General features: G+C 41.9%; 1 protein-coding gene across 7 annotated transcripts in view; it reads left to right on the forward strand.

Annotated features, from left to right (window-relative positions):
- LIMS1 (LIM zinc finger domain containing 1) overlaps positions 1 to 20,654 on the forward strand; it is a 127,687-nt gene extending 107,033 nt beyond the window's left edge. For 4 of the 7 annotated variants that reach the window (XM_034758074.1, XM_034758072.1, XM_034758069.1 and 1 more), the window contains 7 exons: positions 700 to 849; positions 3,492 to 3,642; positions 6,331 to 6,423; positions 7,779 to 7,827; positions 11,864 to 11,939; positions 12,223 to 12,415; positions 19,025 to 19,112. In XM_034758074.1, the coding sequence (XP_034613965.1) occupies positions 700 to 849; positions 3,492 to 3,642; positions 6,331 to 6,423; positions 7,779 to 7,827; positions 11,864 to 11,939; positions 12,223 to 12,370 (667 nt within the window). In that variant the 3' untranslated portion in view covers positions 12,371 to 12,415; positions 19,025 to 19,112. Of the gene's footprint in view, positions 1 to 699; positions 850 to 3,491; positions 3,643 to 6,330; positions 6,424 to 7,778; positions 7,828 to 11,863; positions 11,940 to 12,222; positions 12,417 to 19,024 lie in introns of those variants that run through there. The other 3 variants (XM_034758073.1, XM_034758071.1, XM_034758070.1) reach the window with 2 other exon arrangements.
- The last annotated feature ends 4,276 nt before the right edge of the window (positions 20,655 to 24,930 follow it).

The following is a 24,930-nucleotide window of genomic DNA, read 5'->3' on the forward strand; positions in this document are numbered from 1 at the left end:
ACAGTCAGTGCTTTTTATTTTCTGTTTTTAATCCTTTTTTGTGTGTGGATTTTACCTGACTGAGATGATTTTATATTAGGGAGCCTGGAAAAAGTAGTAGTTTGGTTCATACGTAAAAATGTTCCTCTCATTTGCAAGCTCTTTCGAGGCCATTGTGGGCTTACTCTGACTTATTAGCAGCACCTTACTCCTGGAGTTAGTCCCCTTAACTTCAGTGGGACTGTTCCTAGAGTAAAATATTTTTCAATGTGAGTAAAGGTACTACAGCCCTATGGCCACTATCTTGCAAACAGATACATGCTTAACTTTAAGCATGTGACTTCACATGGTAAAAGTGACGTTCATGCATAAGTATTTGCAGAATCAGGGCCTAAGTGAGCATTTAGCTTCCCATCTAAACTTCTGAGATTCACAGAGTAAAACACTTGGAAACAAAAATCTATAGAAAATTCTAATTCCTTTTTTACTTTTACACGTACATTAAATGCAAGAGAACAGAAGAATGAGCCCCTGGGCTGGATGGAAGTAAATTGACTATTTTTTCCCTTCTCTTGAGCTTGGGTTTCCCTTAAGGGTACTGCTATTCAAGTAACAGATTGAATTGAGATCCTAATAGATTTTGTTTGTGTTTTTATTGTGTGGTAAGATTCCAAAAAGTATTTATTACTGTTACTGTTTTTCTTTTTTCTCTGTTTTTAGGCATCTTTGCCGTCCTTGTCACAACCGGGAGAAAGCTAGGGGTCTGGGAAAATACATCTGCCAGAAGTGCCATGCCATTATTGATGAACAACCGCTTATATTCAAGAATGATCCCTATCATCCTGATCATTTCAACTGTGCCAACTGCGGGTAATTGTATTTTATAGAAGAAAAAAACTTTAAGAAAATGCTGATTTTCATTTGTTTTGTCTGTTTAAATTTAAAGTCAGCTGTATTGATGTAATCCATGTTATCAGAGTGTGATTCTTTGTCCCCTCTAATAGCTAGACCATGTATGGAGGTTTGAGTCCGCCATTAGCTCTGGGCTCATAGATTACAGAAATCTGGGGTGCAGTCCTCTCTCAGACAAGCTTAAATGAAAGCTGAGGTTCTGTAGAACAAGATGGTATCTTGGGAGAGGTTGTAGTATCACTGTGTGTACCCCCAATTCTAGCTCTGGGCACAGATGAGGGTTTCAGAAGTGACCTACTGAGAGATTGGATGCAGGGGAGAACAGGAGAGAGGAGTTGAAGATGATACTAAGGTTGCATTCCTTGGAGGATAGTCCAGTTACAAGTGACAAAAGAGATAGAGGATGAAGTGAAGAGGAATTAAGATGAAAGATGAGAATTTCATTTGGAAAGAGATTGAGATTGAGATGGTGATAGAAGATGTGAGACTGGACAGAACCTCACCCCATGCAATCCTTTAAAATAATCGAACCATTTGTAACAGTGAGGGTAATAAACCACTGGAACAGTGGTAGGTTCTGGTTCACTTGAAATGTTATCAGACTTATCAGTGATCTGATTAACAGACACTCAAGTTTGTGTGGCACATAATATTAACTAGGATTTAAGATTATAAGCACTGTGGCCTGAAGGAATAAAAAAGTCAAAATGCCCCAAACCGTAGGCTGAATGAACTGCTACTTAGCAGTAATCTTAATGATAAACTAAGAAATCCCAGTGACTTTTCTATTTTTCTTCACTTTTTTAAAAAAAATAAAAAGTGCAGCCCCTTCCCCCCCCCCCCCCCCCCTTGCTTCCATCTTTTGCTGCTTAACTTATTCCTCTGCCTCCTGGTTTTTAAAAGGAAATTGTAAATTCTTCCCTCCTTTTTCTTTGAAACAATGTGTCTTCAACTGTGGCAGCTGGTCCTTGTCTTCAGGACTGAGCCACTTCCCCAATTTTTACAGGCTGCAATGGCAGCTGTGTCAACACTATACAGCAGAAACACTATAGCTCTTGGGGCAATTCTGAGGAGAGAGTATTTCTGCTTCAAACAGCTCTGCAGAGAATCTGGATTTTCAAAGTGGCCTCTGCAGCAGCTGGAAAAGGCAATTTCCCATCCCCTGGAGGGACTAAAGCTTGCATGGATATTAGCAGTGGGTAAACACAGATTTCCCCCCAATTTCCATGTCCTGAACAGAGATGCTGGATTGGAGGTATTATGGGAGATAACACAGGTGCACTAGTTTGTAGCTGACCATCCAGTAATTTGGTAGTAGGGAAGTTTTCACTTTAGATATTTAGTGCTACAGCAAAGATCAGTTTAAAAAGAATCTGTAATCCTAAAGCAAGAGCAACCAAATGAGACCACCATTGATTATACAGGTTGAACCTCTCTAGTCCGGCACTCTCTGGTCCGGCAACATCCATGACCCAGCATGATTTTATTTTATGTTTTTTATGCTTTATTTACTTGTGCCAATACAGTAATATTGTGTAACAATACTAACACTTTGTTATGAAGGGAGCTGGTAAGTCTTGGCTAGGCAGCATTGCAAGCGTTGTTCCATTATTCACCTCGGCAAGATAAAAATAAAAAGAGACCCACTCGCTACAATATGGACCTCCCGTGGTTCAGCAAATTCTCTGGTTTGGCACCGGTCAGGTTTGTAGGGTGCTGGACTAGAGAGGTTCAACCTGTAGTCCATTTTAAAGCTTAATTCTGACAATGTCATTTAACTGTTCTTAATAACATAATTATTCAGATTGGATTCAGATCATCCAATTTAGTGGTTAAAACAAAGTAGCGTACAGAGATTCTGAGATAGTAAGAATATACATGACTGTCACATATAGGTGCATATTTTTCTTTATCCCTGAACCCTATAAAGGCATGCATGATTGACTTGGCCCTAGAGCACTAAATTCCAGTATCAGTTATACTTATGTTAATCCGGAGGAAATCATATGACTATAGTGGATTATACTAGTGTCACTGAGAACAGAAGTTAGCCCAGTGTATCTAGGACCTTGTCTACACTAACGAGGTTAGTCAATCTAAGTTACGTAAGTTACGTAGCTGAAATCAAGGTAGCTTAGATCGATTTACAGCGGTGTCTACACCATGCTATGTTGGCGAGAGGCACTCTCCCATCAATGTATCCGCGTCTTTACCAGACTCGCTAAATCAATGCCGCTGTATCGATCGTAGTAGCACCGATTTAGCCCATAGTGAAGACAAGCCCTAGATCTTACAAATGATTTTGTGTTCATTGTCAATGGCATGTAAGAAAATGATGAAACTATTGTAAATCAGATATTTAGAGAAAGTAAAAAACTTCATGCATTATACAATGCAAACATTCAATCTTCAAGATAAAATCCACTGAACCAGGCTATTTTGAACACTAGTATACAAATCGCATAATGGAGTGTAAATAAAACTTTTGAAATAAATTCATAACAATAAAGTCATGCCTTCAAAACGTCCCATTAACTAAAATCATTCTCTGTATTCTCAGATTCTGTGTGTTCATGTTTGATTCATTAATTTTTGAACAGGAAGGAACTTACTGCTGATGCTCGTGAGTTGAAGGGAGAATTATATTGTTTACCATGCCATGATAAAATGGGTGTCCCCATTTGTGGTGCATGTAGGAGACCAATTGAAGGACGAGTGGTGAATGCTATGGGGAAACAGTGGCATGTGGAGGTAAATGTCAAAGAGTGTATTATATTTTATAAATATTGGCATGAATATACTAGGTCTGGAATTTTGAGACAGTTTCAATAGAAAGGATTAGAAAATTCTACAGAAATGGTTGGTAACGTAAATTGTAGAGCATGTCTTCAGTTGTAATCACACACACAGTTTATTCCATTTTGAAAAATTCTGCATTTTGAGAGAGATTCCCTATATTTCAGATGAGAAATAGTTGTAGAACTCAAAATATCTCTTAAGGCAACAGAAACTTTTTAAATGTCTATATACACTAGGACACTGACATGAAAGTATGGTTTAGCTGCCACAAATTTCCTGTTTGGTCTTGGGCAAATTATTTAATCTCTCTGTGTCTGCATCGCCATCTGTAAAATGGGAATAATAATGACATTGCCTACTTTACAGGCTGTGTATGAAGTTAAGTTCACTGTTCAAAAAGGTGCTTTGAGATCCTTGGAAAGCGCTAAAGAAGCGCAAAGTATTATACAGAAATGTAGTAATATTTTGCATAAATACTATTCATTACAAACTGGAGAATTGGTTTGAAATAAATAGGATGAAATTCAGTAATGACAAATGCGAAGTGCTACACATAGGAAGGAATAATCAATTGTACAATTACAAAATGGGAAATGACTGCCTACAAAGGAGTACCCCAGAAAAGGATCTAAATATGAGTCAACAATGTAATACTGCTGCAAAAAAGCAAACAGCATTCTGGGATGTATTAGCAAGAATGTTGTAAGCAAGACATGAGAAATAATTATTTCACTCTACTGATAAGGCCTCAGTAGATGTACTGGGTCCAGTTCTGGAAACTTCAGGAAACCACACTTCAGGAAAGATGTGGATAGATTGGGGCAAGTCCAGAGGAGAGCAACAAAAACGATTAAAGATCTAGAAACTATGACCTATGAGGAAAGATTGAAAAAATTGGGTTGGTTTAGTCTAGAAAAGAGACGACTGAGAGGCAACGTGATAAGTCTTCAAGTACATAAAAGGTTGCTGTAAAGTGTGTGGGAGGGGGAGGGGGGATAATTTTTTCTCCTTATCCACTGAGGACAGGACAAGAAGTAATGGGCTTAAATTACAGCAAGGGAGATTTAGGTTAGCTCAGTGATTTTCCCCTGTGTGTCCACCCACTACATGTAAGGCAGTGGTTCTCAACCTTTTGTTTTGGTGATCCCTCTGGGTGTGACCTCCCCTTATAAATTAAAAACCTTTTTTATATTTAACACTATTATAAATGCTGGAGGCGAAGTGGGATATGGGGGTGGAGGCTGACAGCTCGTGACCCCACATAATAACCTTGCAACCCACTGAGGCATCATGACCCCCAGTTTGTGAACCCCCTGGTCTAAAGGGTCCGTGAAAGGACTATGAAAATAAAGTTTTAGATCCCAGAAAAAGCATTCAATTTTTCTCATCAATCAAAAATATGTGACTACCCCCACCTACAGGTCAAAACCCAGAAGTATTGTCATTACCATAGAAACCCACAGTTTAGCAAATCCTTTCTCACGCTGCGTCAAATGCTGTGCCGAGCACATGCAACGTTTATATTTGAATTCTGTTCAGTCAGTTTTCAGTCTAAGACTTCTTTGGTAGGGGTCTGCAGACAACAGGTTGTATTTCGAAAGGGGGCCGCACTGTCATTTGAAATTTTTTAGGGGTCTGCAAATGAAAAAAGGTTGAAGACCATTGGTTTAGACATTAGGAAAATCTTCTTAATTGTAAGAGTAGTTAAGCACTGAAACAAATTACCTAGGGAGGTTGTGGAATCTCTATCATTGAAGGTTTTTAAGAACAGATTAGACAAACACCTGTTAGGGATGGTCTAAAGATAATTAGTTCTGTCTTAGTGCAAGGGACTAGACTAGATGACCTGTTGAGGTCCCTTCCAGTCCTACATTTCTATGATTCTGTTACAGAGTTCCATAATACTACTTTGCCATTTATGACACCTTCTATTTGAAAATCATAAAGCATTTCACAAACAACTGTTGAGCGTTTCAAAGAAGTGCAGGAGATTTAGCCATACATCTTTCATTAAATTTAATGGAATATATGTAGCTAAATCCTTTAAACTGCTTTGAAAATCTCAATCAATAAATTTATCCTTACACCACATTCCGGTGAGGCAGGCAAGTATTATTATGCCCATCTTATGGATGGGAGAATTGAGGCAAAAAGAAATTAAGTGACTCCCAAAGGCGCAGGGTTATAAATGGAATCCAAACCTGCTTAGTCTCGCTCCCTTAATCACAAGATTATCCTTCCTCCTCAGATATCTTTAAATAAATAAATAAAAAACACACCACCATTGACCAGGTTATTGTGACTGTCAAACAAGAAGCGTAACAATAAAGTTTCTTTAAGTTAGTTTAAGAATTTTCCACGATATCAATGCAATTTATCAACTAATAATGAATCCAAAACCTTTTCTTCAGTTTATTTTTTTCTTTAGTCTATTTTCTTTAAAATATAAGACTTTAAAATGAGCAATATTTTGTTTTTTTTATGTTTTAAATCTAAAAATAATAAAAGTGTTGTTTTTAATTTTAATTACAAGCAGACTATCCTTCAATAATGCTCAGTCCTGAGGTTTGTGTATCTGTTTCCAAAGAAATGCCATTAACTCAACCAATCCAGAGACAATTCATATCATTTTCTTTGCAGCATTTTGTTTGTGCAAAGTGTGAAAAGCCATTTCTTGGTCATCGTCACTATGAGAGGAAGGGCTTGGCATATTGTGAAACCCATTACAATCAGGTAAGGTTGAATTTTGTATCTTAGCCATTAATAAATTCATGATTCATCAACTCACTTATATTTGTCAGAGAGAAAAATATTAACACTAAGGAACTAGTTTTGCCTTCTGACAACCATCTATGTCTTGAAAAGTAGTGTCTGAAGTATTGTAATTCCTTAAACATTTTAACATTTTTCTGCAAATGGTTCAAGTATTTCAATAGAAAACTGTTAAGGACTTAACAAAACATTCAGTATATACTCTGCCTTCAAATTCATAATTACTAATGACTGTAGGACTATTGGCTGTGAACTGCAAGGTCAGTGCACCTGTTCAATGCTACTAATGACACCCAACTTTTCCAAGAATCTAAGGAAAATTTGTCACTCACTGTCTAGGGTTTAACACTAGGCCTTAGTTAATAGAGTGGCTTTCCTTACAGCTGCTACCGCATGATAATAGGACTTTACATGAAGATAGACTGTGTAACCCAGCTTGACTCACTTTTTCTCCATCTAAGACTACAAACACCAAATGCATTTGTCAGAGAACACCACCTAGTGACTACTTTTATTTTCACACATGGATTATAGTCAATGTTCCTTTTCCCTACAGATCCCTTTTTTATAGTCACTCAGATACCACAGTGAGGAGTATAGTTGAAACATCTGGATGAATAAATAAAAGATTTTTGTGTGTGTATTCTGTTAACTATTAAAATAAACTTGTTGCAACTATTTTAAACATGAGCAAACTGCAAAGTATCACACGCACACACCTTTTGGCACATAAAAAGTGGGTAATAAGCTCCATAGTTCTATGGCATGTATTAATTACAGATTCCTGAATATTCAGTTTTGAAGGTTTGATGTTTGAAATATTGATAGTACAGCTGTAAATGATAAATGCCAAAGCACTACAGATGTTAGGTAAAATTTGGGCCAAAAGTAGAATGGGAGGGTGGATGGGTGTGTACATAAAAATTGAAACTATGCAACAGAAACAGCAAGGCATTGTTCTAGAACCTGAAAGTTCAGATTGACTAGAAACAAGTGATATACCAAAGTGAAACTGTCTAGCTTAATTTTCCAAGATGAAAGAAATGCAAAAAGGAAACAAAACATAATTAGTAGAGGAAAAAAATTAAACATTATTTTTCATCTTTAATAATGAAGGATCTTATTTGTAATGGGAATGGAAAGGTGACTTTAAAAAAAAGAATTAAGTAATTTGACAGTATGCATTCCTTTAATCTTACTGAGTTTGTTAGAAAAGTTGCTATGTCCATATGCTGAGCTGCAATTATTTTGTTTCTAAAATTCTATCCACGATAAATTTTTAAAGTTAAAAATTTGTATTTTCCCCCTAACCACAGCTGTTTGGTGACGTTTGTTTCCACTGTAATCGTGTGATTGAAGGAGATGGTAAGCATTTCTTAAATTGCATTTTTTTTATGTCACTTCAGTAGGAAGCACTTACTAAAAGAGGCACCAGGGAAAGGGAAGACTGGTGTTGAATCCCTTTTGAAATGCTGATTCCCATAATGCCTTTTTCTAAATTCTTCAGAGTTTCTGTGAGTGAAATAAGAGTGTAAAATGGCAAGGCCCCAATCCCTTAGTGAGTTTTACACAGGCAGCTTCCTTTACCTGTGTGGAGCCCCACTGACTTTAATAGACCTCAATGCAAGTGCAATAATCCACATGCATGCACCTCATTACAGAATTAGGGCCTAAGGGCCTGATTTTAAAGATATTTAGGTGCCTAAAGAGGCAGGTGCCTAGTGGGATTTTTAAAAACTCATAGACACCTAATTTCCATGATTTTAATGCAAATTAGGCAGCTAGGAGCTTTGAAATCCCAGTAGGTTGCTATCTGCATCTCTAGGCACCTACATATCTTATTAAAAAAAAATCTGGCCTTAAGTCTGTAGAAGTGAGGCTGTCACAAACACTGCCAAAGGATTAGCATTCAGCAAAACAATGCATCTATAAAGACAATCCAGGTGACCATTAATCTGGAGTGTGGCTGTTGACAACCAAGTGGGACAGGATGGTAGAGAAAGCAGATAATTTAATATGAGGCAACACAAAAGTTATACCTACCTTACAACACCTATCTGAACCAATACCCTGTATCAGTAATAGCACCAGCTAAACCAAAACCAGTAATCAAGTGACATAAGGCCCAGACACTTCAAAAGGACATCATGGATTATAATCATGACACAAAAGGATGAGTTCTAGATTCAAATGATGTTTCAAGACTACACTCTACCTATAAAACTACAATTTAGGAGTCTTCTTGAAGGAAATATTCTGCTCACCTGCATTAAAATCCTCCAAAACCAAATAAAAATCTAGTGAAACAGGTAACTTCAGCTTTGTATGATAACTAGGTACATGTAATCTGGCTGCCTCATACTGTATGTTCTGGTCGCCAAACTGAGCAAATTGTAGTACGCCATTTCATTGCCCTCGATGTAATTTTTAATCATTGTTTTAAATTTATTCTTTCATTCCTCCATACACATTCAAACAAAACATTGCAGTCACAAATAATAAGTGTGTCCAGCATTATTCTACCAAAGAGAGAGAGAGGGGGTGAACATGTCAGGCAGCCAGTTAACGATAGCAGGATCTATATGGTTGTCTGCCTCAGAGGGATCATCTATGGCATTGTTTCTCAAATGCGGCCAGCAGGGGGTTTCCCTGCAGCCACAGCAGTTTCCTGGACAGTGGGGGGAAGCATCAGCCCCTCCCCTTTGTCCCTGCTGCTCCTGCATGCACTGCCTTTCTGGAGACACAGGTGGGACACAACGCATAAGGAGCAAGATGTGGCAGCAAGGAGGGGGTGAGAAGGTGAGTGGTGAGGCAAGCAGGTGGGGGGGACCTGGCAGAGGAGTGAGGAGGCGAGCGGTGAGCCAGCAGCAGGGTGAGGAGGTGGGTGGGAGGGGAGGCCCTAAGACCTTCTTCCCTCCCCTCCCCCCCCCACTTTCCTGGAGGAGCCCCTGGCTGGCTGAAGCCCCGAGCCCCCCCACCTGCCCGGAGGAGCCCCGTGCCTCCCCTCCCCAGACCCAAGCCACCCAGATGTGTTTTTCATTGTTATTTGGACTTCTATTATATCAAAGCATTTTTAAATTTACTTCAGAATTGTTATACAGACAGCCACTTTTACCAAAAAAGCAAAAGAAATAATAATAAAAAAGACAAGAATGTGCAAAGCACATTATTTGTGTTTTTATTCTGTTAGGTCTAGTAAAGAATAGAGATAACTGTGCATGATTTTTATTATTGAGTCTGCAAAAAAAACCCAAAACCTTACATAAATAAATTACGATTTGGATGTATATATGTGCATATTACTTTATTAACTTTAGGAAAAATAAATAATTTTAGGAAAAAGTGTCAGTGCGGCCACCAGCAAGAGTTAGTGGCCGCACTCTGAGGCCATCAAAAAATTTGTTGCGAGAACCCCTGATCTATAGAGCAATACATCAATTATCTATCTGATTAGGATGGTTCTGACAAACAGCAGAGTACCTTTCTCCAAAATGACACTTATTGGACAACTAGCACCCAGAAGTTGGAGAGAAGTGCTTGACCAAGGGTGACAGCTACTATAATTGAACATGACTACAGCTGTCTGGCAATAGTCAGTTTCATTCATAGTAGGCAGTTGGGTTGCCAACCCTCCCGGTTTCACCGGGAGTCTCCTGGAATTAGACGCTATCTCCCAGAGGCTACTGCAGCCAAACTGGGAGATTTTGGCGCTAAAAGTCCAGTGGCGCAGTGGGGCTAAGGCGGGCTCCCTGCCTGCCCTGGCCCTGCATCGCTCCTAAAAGTGGCCATCATGTTCCTACGACCCCTAAGGGGGAGGGCCCTGGGGTCTCTGTGCGCTGTCTCCTCCCCGAGCGCTGACTCTGCAGCTCCCATTGGCTGAGAACTGCGGCCAATGGGAGCTGTGGGGGTGGCATTTGCTGGCATGGGCAGCACTTGGAGCTCTCTGCCTCCCTCCCCCACGGCTGCAGAGGACGTGTCGGCTGCTTCTGGGAGCAGCACAGGGCGAGGGCAGGCAGGGAGCCTGCCTTAGCCCCGCTGTGCTGCCTGGCCAGAACCTGCTCCCCTCACCCCCTCCTGCACCCCAGCCCCGACCCCCCTCCTGCACCCAAACTCCCTCCCAGAGCCCGCACTCCCTCCTGCACCTCAGCCCCAGGCTTAGCCAAACCCCTCTGCCCCAGCCCAGAGTCCATACCTCAACCCCTTGCCCCAGTCCAGTGAAAGTGAGTGAGGTGGGGGAGAGCAAGCGAAAGAGGGAGGGGGGGAATGGAGTGAGTGGGGAGGGGCCTCGAGAAAGGGGCGGGGCAAAGGTGTTGGGGTTTGTGTGATTAAACAGTTGGCAATCCTAGTAGACAACCTTGGGTGGATTTTTATCGTGGAGCTGCACGTGTTGACCTGAACTAAGAAAAGGAAATAGACCATTTTTTGGCAAGGGAAGAGGAAGAAAGTGTTAGGATCTTTATTTGAATGTTCAAATGGACCAACACCAGATTTCAGCCAAAGATTTCTTTATTAATCCAAAGACCAAATTGGCTTTTATATGGTTACTTTAAGCATGTATCCATATAATAGCTATCAATCGTAAGTATTGATCGGATACTTACAACAGGATTAGGCCCGGGATGCTCAAACCCATATTGGCTGGCTTCAGCTAAACAAGCAGGCACTAGCACGTAGTCCCACCTATTCCCTTCCCTCTTTTATATCTTACAATAAACAGGCCTACATATCTGACATCACTGAGTTTTAGGTATTCACCTTTGTCAAAACTGGTTAGAACAGTGCTTGACCAGTTTGCTGGCAAATGCCCCGGGACTTGAAGGACTTCCCTCACAATATTTCACTCATCTCTATCATATCTGCAAATATTAGAGGAACTTCTCCTCCCATGAATCATTCCTTGCTAACAAAGGCTCTATGTTTCATTTCTCTAAGTTTAGTTTCGTTTTTTCCTAATAAAGCATGCTTTCTTAATTCTCAGCAACCCTATGTAAAGAAAGCAGGATGGAAAGAGATACAAAGGAAGAGGAAGTAGAGATTGACATAAACAAAGGGGGAAAGAAAGGCAACTTTGATTCAAGATCAAAATGGAGCTCTTCCAGAGCAGAGCTATCGCAAAACAAAGAGTAGAACTAAATGTTAAGCATCAGCTTAAACACTGAAGTAATTTAGAGGCATCTATGCCTCCTACACAGCACTTACCTACAGTATATGTGTATGTGTGTCTCCTTACCCTCACTTCATTTTCATTATTATGGAGCCTAATTTTATCCCTAATTGAGAAATAGGTTTAAAAATAATCACCTTTTCCTGTACGTCTTATGAATGTGTAAATTTCAGAAGTTTTTAACAAATGCCTTTGTTTATTACACTGCTAATATTGTCTTTTTCCCCCTCCCCCTAGTTGTCTCTGCTCTGAATAAGGCATGGTGTGTGAACTGTTTCGCTTGTTCCACTTGCAACACTAAGTTAACTCTCAAGTAAGTTTATCAGATAGTTTAAGAAGATGGAAAACAGTTGTGATCTCTTCAGAACAGATCAATAGTCACCTTTCAAGCACAGCTGTTATAGTCATAGTTTAACTGTAATGGTATATAACCTTTATAGACAACTTCTTGTAAATGATATAGGTATTCGTTCCTGTTGCTCCATTTACTACTTTAAAATCTATTTTTGCTTTGTGTTCAATTCTTCTTTCAGCTATGACTTATTCTTAAATCTTTTCCTGTTCTTTCCACTGTTTCCTCTGTGTCTTATCTAAAGGGATAAGTTTGTTGAAATTGATCTAAAACCTGTCTGCAAACACTGTTATGAGAAAATGCCAGAAGAATTTAAACGTCGACTTGCCAAACGGGAGCGAGACGCAAAGGATAAAGACAAGCTGAAAAAGAAAAAGCCAGTCTGTTTGTAAACTTTTCTTTTCCTCCTATCACCATCTCTGCTCCTTTCTTCTTTGGTCAGTGTTTAGGACATGTATTTTTCTTTTGGTTTTCTGCATGTGTTTGTGATAATCAAAGATAGAACAACTATTAATTTCCACATATCTATGATTTGAAATTTTGAACACTACATTTTAATATGTTAAGTTTAGGCCATTGTGCTCTTGAAATTGAGCTTGCAAGGTTTCTTAAACAGCAAAATTCATAAATTTTGGACTTCTCGGAGAAAAATCCGTACCTTGCTGAACAGACTGTTTTAGACTACCGTATAGCTCTGATTTCATTCCAGATTCCCAAATTTCATATCTTTTGTGCATATAGTTAATTACATATGCCAGTAGGCATTTGTGTGCATGCAGGCTGAATAGTTAGCTGTCCACCTGCCTATCTGCATGCTCAAATGCAGGATTATGCTTAGAAAACTTGGGGAATGCAGATTTAGAAGCTAGCTGTGAAAACCTGATAGTTTTGAAATTCCACTTTTAGTAAATGCCTTGTGCTTCCATTTTAACATCCCACAAAATAGTTTTTAAGCTAATATAAAATGTCAGTCCCTGAAAACAATATTGTATGCAGAGTACATTTTCTTGTTTTACTAACATTAACATTAGTTAGTTTTTCACTAACATTAACATTTTGCTCCATTTTTAAATTATTTATCACAACAGCACTCAATTAGACATATAACCATAATTCAGTAGCAGGGATGGGTGTATGCAAATCCACATATTCTTCTTTGAGTGCTTGCTAATGTCCATTCCATGGTAGGTGTGCGCGCGCCCGTGTGCGCAGCCGTTGGAGACTTTTGCCTTAGCGGTACCTGTAGGGCCAGCTGTGGTGCCCTCTGGAGTGCCGCCAGCCCTGCGCCTTCTCAGTTCCTTCTTACCGCCCATGGTGGTTAATCGGAGTGCCTCTGTCCCTTGCTTCGCAAGTGGTCAGTGGTTTTTCTTCATCTGCTTAGCCTTGTGCTTCTCTGTAAATAGTATTAAGCATTGTTAGTTAGTAGTTAAGTACCCGTTAAGTGTTTAGTTAGATAGTGTCCAAGCGGGAACTTCACCCGCGGAGGGCATGCCCCGATCTCCAGGTTTCAAGCCCTGCTCATCCTGTAACAGGCCTATGCCTGTTAGTGACCCACAGAAGAGCTGTTTACAGTGCCTCTGGGAAACCCATATAAAGGAGCACTATCATATGTGCCAGTACTTTCATCCACAGACTCAGAAGGAGCACGACATCTGCCTCAGGGCCCTCCAGATGCAGGGTGCCCTGCGTTCAGCTTCGGAGCCAGTGTGGCCCGAACTGGCATCTAGCGCTTCAACTTCGGAGTGTAGCACACCTCCGGCACTGGGGTCCTCCCAGCACCGATCCCCGTCACCAGTGCCAAAAAAGAAGCCTAAGAAGACGGCACCAGCCAAGACCGGGCAAGGGACTCTGTTCGCACCTTACGCCCACTCCGGGCAAGGGACTTTGTTCGCACCTTACGCCCACTCCAGACCCGTTGAAGGGTTCGGCCATGGGGGGGTTCCTCCCCCAGAAAGGACCCGCCTCCGACTCCAGTTCTACCCCTAAGAATAAAGAGGCGAAAAGACTGGACTGACTTGGCCGAAAGATTTTTTTCTATGGCTAGGCTCCAGTTTCGGGTGGCAAATCACCATGCCCTCTTGGGCCGCTACAATTTTAACTTGTGGGGCTCTCTCCTAAAGTTCATGTCCAAGGAAGCGGCCCAGGAATTCGCCACCCTGGTCGAGGAAGGGACCGCGGCTGCTCGGTCCTCTCTCCAGATGGCCTAGGATGCTGCCGATTCAGCTGCCTGAGTGGTCACCTCAGCGGTGATCATGCACGCAGCTCCAGGACCTTCCATTTGACGGTGTCAGCCTGTTTTCTGATCAAACAGATGCGCGTCTGCATGACTTACAGGACACAAAGGCGACTCTCCGCTCCTGGGGATGCACACGCCTCAGTCGTCTAGGCAGCCATTCCGGCCTCCCCACCTCCTAGGCAGTGGCAGCCTCAGCAGGGACCTAGAAGGAAAAGGGACACTGGGTTCAACCGCCGCTGCCCTTCATCATCCCGATCTCCTGTGCAGCCTGGTCTGGCAAAACACCAGTGTGCTTGGGAGCGACGCACTAGCCAACTGCCCGGATCCTTCCTGCCCTTTCCTTGACCGCCTTTTCTCTGACCACTCGGCCTGGTTGCGGGTTATCTCAGACCGTTGGGTCCTGGACATAGTGGCTTGGGGCTACACCCTGCAATTTTTGGCCGCCCCATGTTCTGCGTGTACACACACACACACACAAGCTCCTTATTCAGGAGGTTGAGAACCTCCTACGCCTGGGGGCTGTGGAGGAGCTTCCTCGGGATATGCAAGGAAGAGGATTCTACTCCCGCTACTTCCTAATCCCAAAGGCAAATGGGAGGCTCAGAGCCATCCTGGACCTACAGGGCCTTAACAAGTCTTTGTTGAAGTTCCACATGGTATCCCTGGCTTCCATCATCCCTTCTCTGGGTCCGGGGGTCTGGTACGCTGCTCTCGACTTAAAAGACGCTTACTTTCATGTCTCTATCTTCCCGGGGCACAGACGTTTCCTTTATAGTGGCAGGGCGCCACTTCCAGTTTATGACGCTGCGCTTTGGCCTGTCCTCAGCCCTCAGGGTCTTCACGAAATGCATGGCGTTGGTGGTGGCTTACCTGAGGTGTCGAGGGGTTCAGATCGTCCCATATCTCGACAACCGGCTCAACAAGCGCAGGTCTTCAGAGGAGGTCCAGAGGAGCCTCGATCTTGTGCGCTCCATCTGCAGCGACTTGGGTCTCCTAATAAACACAGAAAAATCCACATTAGCACTGGTTCAACGCATAGAGTTCATCTGTGCAGTTCTCGACTCCAGGCGGGCCAGGGCATTCCTGCCAGAAGCGCGTTTTCAAGCCATGTCAAACCTGATCACCCACATACAGAGCCAACCGCTCACCACGACCCACACGTGCCTGCAACTGATGGGCCACATGCACCTACGTCGTAAGCCATGCCTGGCTTCATCTGAGGCCCCTACAAATGTAGCTGGCCTCAATCTACATTCCCAGCAGGCACCCCCTGGACCGAGTGGTCACAGTGCTGAGTCATGTCCTCTCACCGCTCAACTGGTAGCAGGATCCCAAGTTGGCGCTGCGGGGAGTCCCTTTCGTAACCCTGTCACACTTGCTCACCGTGGTCTCAGATGCGTCAGACCTGGTCTGGGGGGCTGTTGGCTGCAACACGACCTAGCCCTTCATATCAATGTCAGGGAACTCAGAGCGGTTCACCTGGCATGCCAAGCTTTCCTGCCCCACCTGGAAGGCAAGGTGGTGCAGGTCCTGACAGACAATACTGCCGCAATGTACTACATGAACAGGCAGAGTGGCGCCAGGTCTTCGGCCCTCTTTCAGGAAGCGCTCAGCCTTTGGGACTTTTGTGAGCAGCAGGACGTTCACTTGGTGGCCGCCCACCTGCCCGGTACCAAGAACATCCTGGCGGATCGCCTAAGCAGGAGTTTCTTGTCTCACAATGAATGGCCGCTCAATTCGGAGGTGGTCAACCTGATCTTCCGACGGTGGGGGACGCCCCAGCTGCATCTTTTCACGTCCAGACAGAACAGGAAGTGCCACAGTTCTGTTCTCTGCCGGGCAGGGACAAGGGCTTCCTGTCAGACGTCTTCCTGATCCCATGGTCGGGAGCACTCATGTACGCCTTTCTGCCGGTGCCGCTGATCCACAAGGTCCTGCTCAAGGTGAAGCAAGACAAAGCTTCAGTCATCCTCATAGCCCCGGCATGACCTCTCAGCACTGCTTTGCCATGCTCCTGAGCCTTTCAGCAGCCACCCTGTTACAGCTGCCTCTTCGGCCAGATCTACTGTCCCACAACCATGGCAATCTGCTACACCCGAACATGGTGGTCCTGCACCTGACGGCGTGGTTTCTGCAGGGAGGAGCAGCAGTGTTCTGCCAGTGTCCAGCAAGTCTTGCTGAGTAGCAGGAAGCCCCCCACTAGGGCTACCTATGTATTGAAATGGAATCAGTTCACGTGTTGAGCCACGGATTGCCATATCTGGGTTGGAAGAGGCCCACCTGCAGGATATCCTGGACTATTTACTACACCTGAAGCTCCAGGACCTGTTGCTGTCCTCGATCAAGGTGCACCTGGCGGCCATTTCGACTTTCCACCCTCCGTTTCAAGGCAGGTCGGTCTTTGCCCATCCCATGACAGCCCGGTTTCTGAAAGGTCTGGAGTGCCTTTACCCGCATGTCCGAGACCCGGTCCCTCCTTGGGACCCGAACCTTGTGCTCTCCAGGCTCACAGGGCCCCCCTTTGAGCTCCTGGCTTCCTGCTCCCTTCTGCTGTTATCCTGGAATGTCTCCTTTTTGGTCGCTATAACTTCATCCCGTAGGGTGTCTGAGATCAGGGCGCTCACGTCCAAGCTTCTACATATACGATCTTCTATAAGGACAAGTCCAGCTGCGTCTGCACCTGGCCTTTCTGCCCAAGGTCGTCTCTCAGATCCACGCAAGTCAGGACATATATCTTCCAGTCCTTTGCCCTAAGCCTCATGCGAGGGATGAGGAACGCAGGCTGCACACCTTGGACATTAGGGGAGCTCTGGCCTTCAACATAGAATGAAGCGATTCTGTAAGTCTCCGCAGCTGTTTGTTGCTGTCGCAGACCAAATGAAGGGTTTTCCAGTGTCCACCCGGAGGATCTTGTCCTGGATCACAGCTTGTATCTGCTACTGCTATGAGCTGGTGAATGTGCCTCCGCCACCGATTGTGATGGTCCACTCCACTCGGGCGGCGGCCTTCCTCACTCCGGTGCCGAACCAGGAAATTTGCCATGCCGCAACCTGGTCGTCCATCCACACATTTGCCTTGCACTATGCGCTGATCCAGCAGGCTCAGGCTGATGCTCGTTTTGGCAGAGCAGTACTACAATCTGCAAGATTGTGAACTTCAAGCCCACCTCCTGGGATTCTGCCTATAAGTCACCTACAATGGAATCGACATAAGCAAGCACTCAACAAAGAAAAAATGGTTACCCCCACCTTTTTGTAACGGTTGTTCTTCAAGATGTGTTGCTCATGTTCATTCCATTACCCACCCTCCTGCCCCTCTGTTGGAGTTGTCGGCAAGAAGGAACCGACGGCGCCTGATACACCATGCCATGCGTGCGGCACTCCAGAGGGTGTCCAGCCGGCCCTACGGGTACCACTAAAGCAAAAGTTTCCGATGGCTGCACACGTGTGCGTGTACACACCTATAATGGAATGGACATGAGCAACACATCTCGAAGAACAACTGTTACAAAAAGGTGGGTAACCGTTTTTTGCAAACTCTGTCAAGATGCCCTTTGAATAGTAATTGACTTGTTTCTTACAGTTTATAAAGAGTTTATATTTTGTTTTTTGGAGTTCTCCAAAAGTTCTTTATAGTGAGAAGGTTTTTGATTTTTTTTAAATAAATTTTATAATTCACATTGGACTGGGTCTCCTGTTATAATCCATCATATTGCTGCAAAGTGACATTTAAATTAACAGCTCAGGGAATCCCATTGGAGATCAGAAAATCATGTCCAATATGGATTGATAAACAGAAGAGTTTTTTATTGTTTAGTTATTGAAAAGACTTGTTAAAATATCAGACACCGTCAACTTGAAAATTATATTTCCATCTGAAAATTTAGTATGTATTGTTTTAAGTAACTCGAGATTACTACAATTGAAAGAAATTAAATGGCATTTTATTTTTCTGGTTTTTGTTTGTTTATTGTGCATTTGATAGCAATTTGTGTTTTGTAGATACAGTGGCACTTCCTGTCTCATGGGCAAACTGGCTCATAACTGCCATCTGTAAGGGTTTTTTCCATTTTCCTCTGAAGCAGCTAGTACTGGCAACTGTCAGAGACAGGATAATTATATATGGCCACTGCTCTGATCCAGTATGGAAATTCATAGCATCTTCTAAATAAAAGTCCTTGCCTACACCCACATCAGATATCTGTAGGTCCATAACGCTGGTGTCCACAGACTTCTGAAAATATAGTGTGTATCTTTACTGTTAGGTTTACAATTCAGTGGTTGCACAACATACAGTATTGCATAAAACAATTTTCCTTAGTATCCAAAAGTTCTCTATTTTTGTTTCTGTTTTCCTGTACAGTTGTTTCTTTCACTTCCGCTATTTACTTTCATGTCTCTTTCGCATAAATATTGACTATATGTGCAATGACTGGCCATCTCAATCTTTCAAAACTCAAATCTGTCACCTTTAGCAAATTCACCTGTACTTAACCTGCCACGGTTAAAAAAATAAAAATAAAAAGTCTCTCCTGAATTTGGGTTTTCCTTCCTGAATGTTGGCACCCAGTGACAAAGCTGGTTACTGCTAATAACAAATATAATTGTATGTATCCTAAAAAAATAGATTCAAGTATACATCTACATTTGCTGTCTTGCTATATCATTTATAATCTTAGCTCCATGTATATATTGAGCAAAATACTGAAAAAGCATTATTTTGCTGCCTGTACTATGTCAATATGGCATGCTTCAAATACTCTTTGAAATCTCTTTCACTAAAGATATTTTTCCTTTTATATCATTTGTAGGAACAAATTTGTTGAATTTGATATGAAGCCTGTCTGCAAGAAATGCTATGAGAAGTTTCCTTTGGAGCTGAAGAAAAGATTGAAGAAACTAGCTGAAACTTTAGGGAGGAAGTAAAGCTTCCTTCTAATCTCATCTTCCTGTGCAAAAAGAGAAAATATTACAGATGTTACTTGACTTTTATTTTATTTTTCTTTGAGGCTGCAATCAGCAATACATAATCAAAGAAAATGAGTTTCCTTGATGCATGACTAGCTTCATACTAAAGTACTTTCCTCTTATCTCCCGCAAAACATGCATCTAAAAACCCTCTACATTTTATATAAACCTCATTACTAGCAAAAACAAAATATATCTTCAATTCTGTATTTGATATTTACATGTATACATATTTGTTGATATGTAGATTGTACTTGCATAGTAAACTGTAGATACAAATTCATGTTAAACTCTTATGGCTCTGGTACTGCAGTTGGATCTGCCTTGTGCCCACTGATATCTGTGGGATTCTGTGCAGACATAAGATCTGCTTGTGCATATCCTGCAAGGACTTAACAGACAAGCCTAGCTTTCTGTACACAAATAGTGCCGTTGAAGTTAATGGTAATACTCGTGCACAGAATTAAGCATGTTTGTAAGTCTTTAAATGACTGTAGCATCACTTTTTATGGAACTATTCATTTTTAGATTCAGATCCAAGTAGTCATTATGAAGCCTTATTTTAAATGTCTCTGAAGAAAGTCAAACTTCTAAGTACAACCACTGCAAAAGTGTAGTGCCTTTAATAGATAATTCTTACATAATTAATCTTTGTATATCAGACTTAAAAGTTGTAATAGAAATATAGAAAACATATTCCTGTTGCAAGAAATATGCATATTCAGAGCTACCTGAATTTTGCTATGTTCCGTTTAAAATAATCCAATAACATTCATGAGTGTTTTTGTATTTTACTTACTTTTTGTGCCTTATTCTTCTGTATCTTTCACAATAGTATTCAAAAAAATTGATGCATTAAATATATATACAGTTTTATTTTTATTTTATATTTTTATGCAGAAAATGTATACCAGGTATTGTAAGAGATAATATGCTTTAACTACTTCAACTCTATAGGACGTATGAAGTTTGTTTGTTTGTTTGTTTTTCAAATATTGAGAACATCTGAATTTTAAAAAATACATTATGTTGCTTCTAGGCTGAATTAATTTTTTAATAGTACATGAAATAATTCTCTTTCATCTCTGAATGTTACTTTTACACCAGTGAGTGGATATATAAATGGTCTATCCCAGAAGGTGCTGAGCACCTTCAGTTTCCATGTCAGCCTTGAAGGACTGGGTCCAAACTGATCAGAATTCCCTATAACATACTTTTAAGTCTTATGCTATTCATTTGTATTCATAAAGAATCTAGGGTTTTTTTTCCCTTCCTTTATAAAAGTGCAGTAGTATGGCAAACTTGTTTAACAAAATTAATAAATCTTTTTTTTCCTTTACTATAGCAACCTAAACAGATTGTATAGGATTATATTCTACCAACTAAAGTCTCATTTCATATCTTGAAGAAAAAATATCCCTAGTTGGTTTAAATGCTAAGCTTCCCAGTGTGATTAATAAAGGCTATAGAATATAACTTGTCTGACTTTTTCTTAAAGGGATGTTTGGTGGTGAAGGTGAGGGACCCCCGTATATGTTCTCTAATTAGCCTTATTAGTGCTACACGGAATACAGCCCAGTTTCTGTTGTATTATTGAACTGTCAGAAGTGGCTCCATAGTTAAGGCTGTATTTCCCTTACTGTACTTTTCCCTTAAAGCAGAACTACAGTCTGTCTATTTCCCACTTTAATAAATTAAATTTAGCTTTTAAATTTCAAATACCGCTCAGTGGATAGTTGAATTGTCTAGGAAATGTTTCGCATAAAATAGTTGCTAACTTGTCCTAGAATAAAATAATTTAAATAGGCTAGTTTTGAAATTTACCCCAAACGTCGCCCATCCCCATCCAACACAGACAATCCGCCACCACACATTTTCACATTAGCACACGGGTCACATTTGATATTTAACAACTATGCAGAATAAATTTATCTATCTTACTCATTATAATCAAAACTAGAAAAGACCAAGGAACTTCAGAGGGCCCAACTCTAGCTAGTGAGTGGCTAACATGATCCCATATCAGGGGGTAACCATGTTAGTCTGAATCTGTAAAAAGCGACGAAGAGTCCTGTGGCACCTTATAGACTAACAGACGTATTGGAGCATAAGCTTTCGTGGGTGAATACCCACTTCGTCGGATGCATGATCCCATATGAAATTCACTGATGACAAATGCAAGGTAATAAACATTGAAAAGTAAGTTAAATCCATACACTTATTGTGTTCTAAGTTAACTGTAACAATTCAGGAAAAAGACCTGGGCATCACTGAGGACATCATTGTGTGGCAGCAATACTGTATAAATGTTATAATATATGTACATAATTGGTAGCATACCCTGACCTGCCATTTAGTCCTAGTCACTCCTCTTTATCATGCTAAGATCCACAGATCAATTACAACAGGTATTTTAGCATGGGGGGCAGCTTGGCGGCAGAACCTGACCTGTCTGTCACTGGCTCTCCTTGAAGTTCCTTCTGGTTTTATCTGCTGCCCCAGCGGTGTCACGACTAAAGATAAACATGGCTATCTTCCCTGGTTGTCAGGGACTCAGTGTTTCAAACAGGATTTTCTTTTTTACCTGAAAGAGTGGCTTCTTCACTAAACAGGCCTTTTACAGGCAGCCACATTGAAGCAGGTGTCACCTCATCTCCCTCCCCTGAGTATGAAATCTGTCAGCATGAGCCCTGTAATAATGACAATCAATAAAAACAAATAGAAGTATTAAATGTTATTTGACACACAATGTGCAGTCACAAGAATAGCTAACATGGGTGGACAGTATCACAAGGTCATCTACAATTTAAAAAATCCCATAGCCAAACAGCTTCTCCCTGAAAAATATATGGGGTCCTATCTCTTTAATGCAGATATACAGGGTCTAGTTACTGAGATCAGACAACTCAGGCAAATCAGTTCCTAAACTGTCTTAGCGCTACAGTGGGAAACTTTATGGAAAGTGGAGCTATTCAGAATCATCACAAAACCAGATGTACAATCCTGGCTCCTGCCAGATGCTATAGAAAGGAATGCAGGTCATTTGGCAAGTTGAAACAGCCTCTGCAGTATGAAAGAGAATACCACTTTGCAAGTCATAGCTTGAACAAATCCAAGGTGCTGAGGCAAAGTCAGCAGTTGTCCTGAGTTGTCTCAGACCAATCTGCATGACTCCCAACAAGCCCTGTCTCAAGTTAGACCTGCCCCCCCCAAATTTGTGCCACACTTTTTCAGTTTGGAATGGCTTCTTATGGCTTTGGTCAAAATGAGGACACTGGATATACTCTGTAGTGGTGCAAGAATCAAAGCCACAATTTTGTTTCTTCCTTATCTCAAGCAGGCCATAGAAATGTGTGGACATGAATGAAACCATCCATCATCTATAGATTCCTACCAATTTCATGGGCCATTTTGGTCAATTGCATGGTCATAGGATTTTAAAAATCATAAATTTCATGATTTCACCTATTTAAATCTGAAATTTCACAGTGTAGTAGAGGTCCTGACCCAAAAAGGATTTATTGGGGAGGAGTCACAAAGTTGTAGGGGGGTTGCGGTACTTCTGTGCTGCTGCTGCTGGTGGCGCTGCCTTCAGAGCTGGGCACCTGGAGAGCAGCGGCTGCTGGCTGGGAGCCCAGTTCTAAAGGCAGAACCGCTGCCAGAAGTAAGGGTAGCATGGTATGGTATTGTCACCCTTACTTCTAGGTTGCTACCTGCAGAGCTGGGCCCTCAGTCAGCAGCCACCACTCTCTGGCTGCCCAGTTCTGAAGGCAGCAGCACTGAAGTAAGGGTAGCAATAAGGTAGCATGCCATCCTTACTTCTGCGCTGCTGCTGGTGGGGTGCTGCCTTTAGAGCTGGGTGCCTGGCCAACAGCTGCCGCTCTCTGACCACCCAACTCTGAAGGCAATACAGAAGTAAGGGTGGCAATACTGTGACCCCCCCTAAAATAATCTTGCAACTCCCTTTTGGGTCAGGACCCCCAATTTGAGAAATGCTGGTCTCCCCCATGAAATCTGTATAGTAGAGGGTAAAATCACATAAAAGACCAGATTTCACGGTCCGTGATGCATTTTTCATGGCCAGGAATTTGGTAGTACTTCAGAGCACTACAACCAATTCCACATCAACAGTTGGTCCTCATTCTATTTTGAGGACCAGGAACAAACAGGGCTCCATCTGAGACATCTAAACAAGTGCCTAAAGGAGGCGTACTTTCAATATTCCCAGTTACATATAGATGGTAGGTTGTATTCCCCCACCCCAAATACTGATTATTATTTGATCTGACATATACTCCCAGGGTCTCTTACAGCAGTGGCTCTCAATCTTTCCAAACTACTATCCCCCTTTCAGGAGTCAGATTTGTCTTGTGTACCTACAAGTTTCACCTCACTTGAAAAGTACTTTCTTACAAAATCAGACATAAAAATACAAACGTGTCACAGCACAATATTATTGAAAAAATTGCTTACTTTCTCATTTTACCATGGAATGTAAATATTGTACTTATATTTCAGTGTACAGTATATAGAGCAGTATAAATAAGTCATTGAATTAAATTTTAGCTTGTACTGACTTTGCTAGTGCTTTTTATGTAGCCTGTTGTAAAACTAGGCAAATATCTAGATGAGTTGATGTACCCCCTGGAAAATCTCTGTGTACCCCAGGGAGACATGTATGCCTGATTGAGAACCATTGTCTTACTGGATCATGTATTAACAATGGCTTTAAGGAAGAAGGAAATTGACTCCTATTTCTTCCTGGATAATTTTGCTGGTCAGGGTGCTGTACAGAGAGAGCTGAAGGAAACAGAGTTATACAGTTGTTGAAGTAACTTGGACTCATGATAAACACATCATAATGGCTCCAGGTAGTCAGTCACAGGCTTGGTTTGAGGATTAATCCTATTCTGTATAAATTCTAATCTCAGAAGAATATTAACTGAAGATGAAGATGGCCATAGTGGAAAACAATTGATGTCACAGACATAAACCTCTACCATGCTGATCTCATGGACAAACACAGTTCTGTGACACAGAGTTCACATGAGCCCTACCCAGCCTCTCGTCATCCCTTTTGTATCATGGAAATGCAGGGCTTTAGGGGACCTTGAGACGTCCTCAAGTCCAGCCCCTTAACGCTGAGGCAGGACTGAGTTAGCCTAGGCCACCCCTGACAGGTGCTTGTGCAACCTGGTCTTAAAAACCTCCAATGGCAGGGACACCAGGACCGCCCTTGGACGCCTGTTGCACAGTTCAACTTCCCTTAACGTTAAAAAAAGTTTTATCTTAGATCTAACCTAACCCCCTCCCACACCCCCGCTGCAGATTAAGCCCCCGTTACTTCTTGTCCTGCCACCAGTGGCCATGGACAACTGATAACCCTCCTCTTCGTACTAGCCCCCACCCCACGATTTACAGGCCAGCCAGACAGGGCCAGCTTTAGGAAGTGCGGGGCCCAATTTGAACATTTTTGGCGGGGTCCCGGCAGGGATGACTAAAAAAAAAAAAAAACTTTTCATTTCTTCCATGTATTATTTACTTTCCATAACTATATAAATAATAAAATTATATATTATGTACATTGCGTCATATATGCTGTTGATCGGTTATTAATGAGCTCCGTTTCACATGTGTGGGTCCCTGCCACTCCCTAGGCGTGTGCTAGGGTGACCAGATCGTCCGATTTTATAGGGACAGTCCCAATTTTGGGGTCTTTTTCTTATATAGGATCCTATTACCCCCCACC

Source organism: Trachemys scripta, chromosome 1 (genome assembly GCF_013100865.1).
Source record: "Trachemys scripta elegans isolate TJP31775 chromosome 1, CAS_Tse_1.0, whole genome shotgun sequence".
NCBI classification, from domain to species: domain Eukaryota; kingdom Metazoa; phylum Chordata; order Testudines; family Emydidae; genus Trachemys; species Trachemys scripta.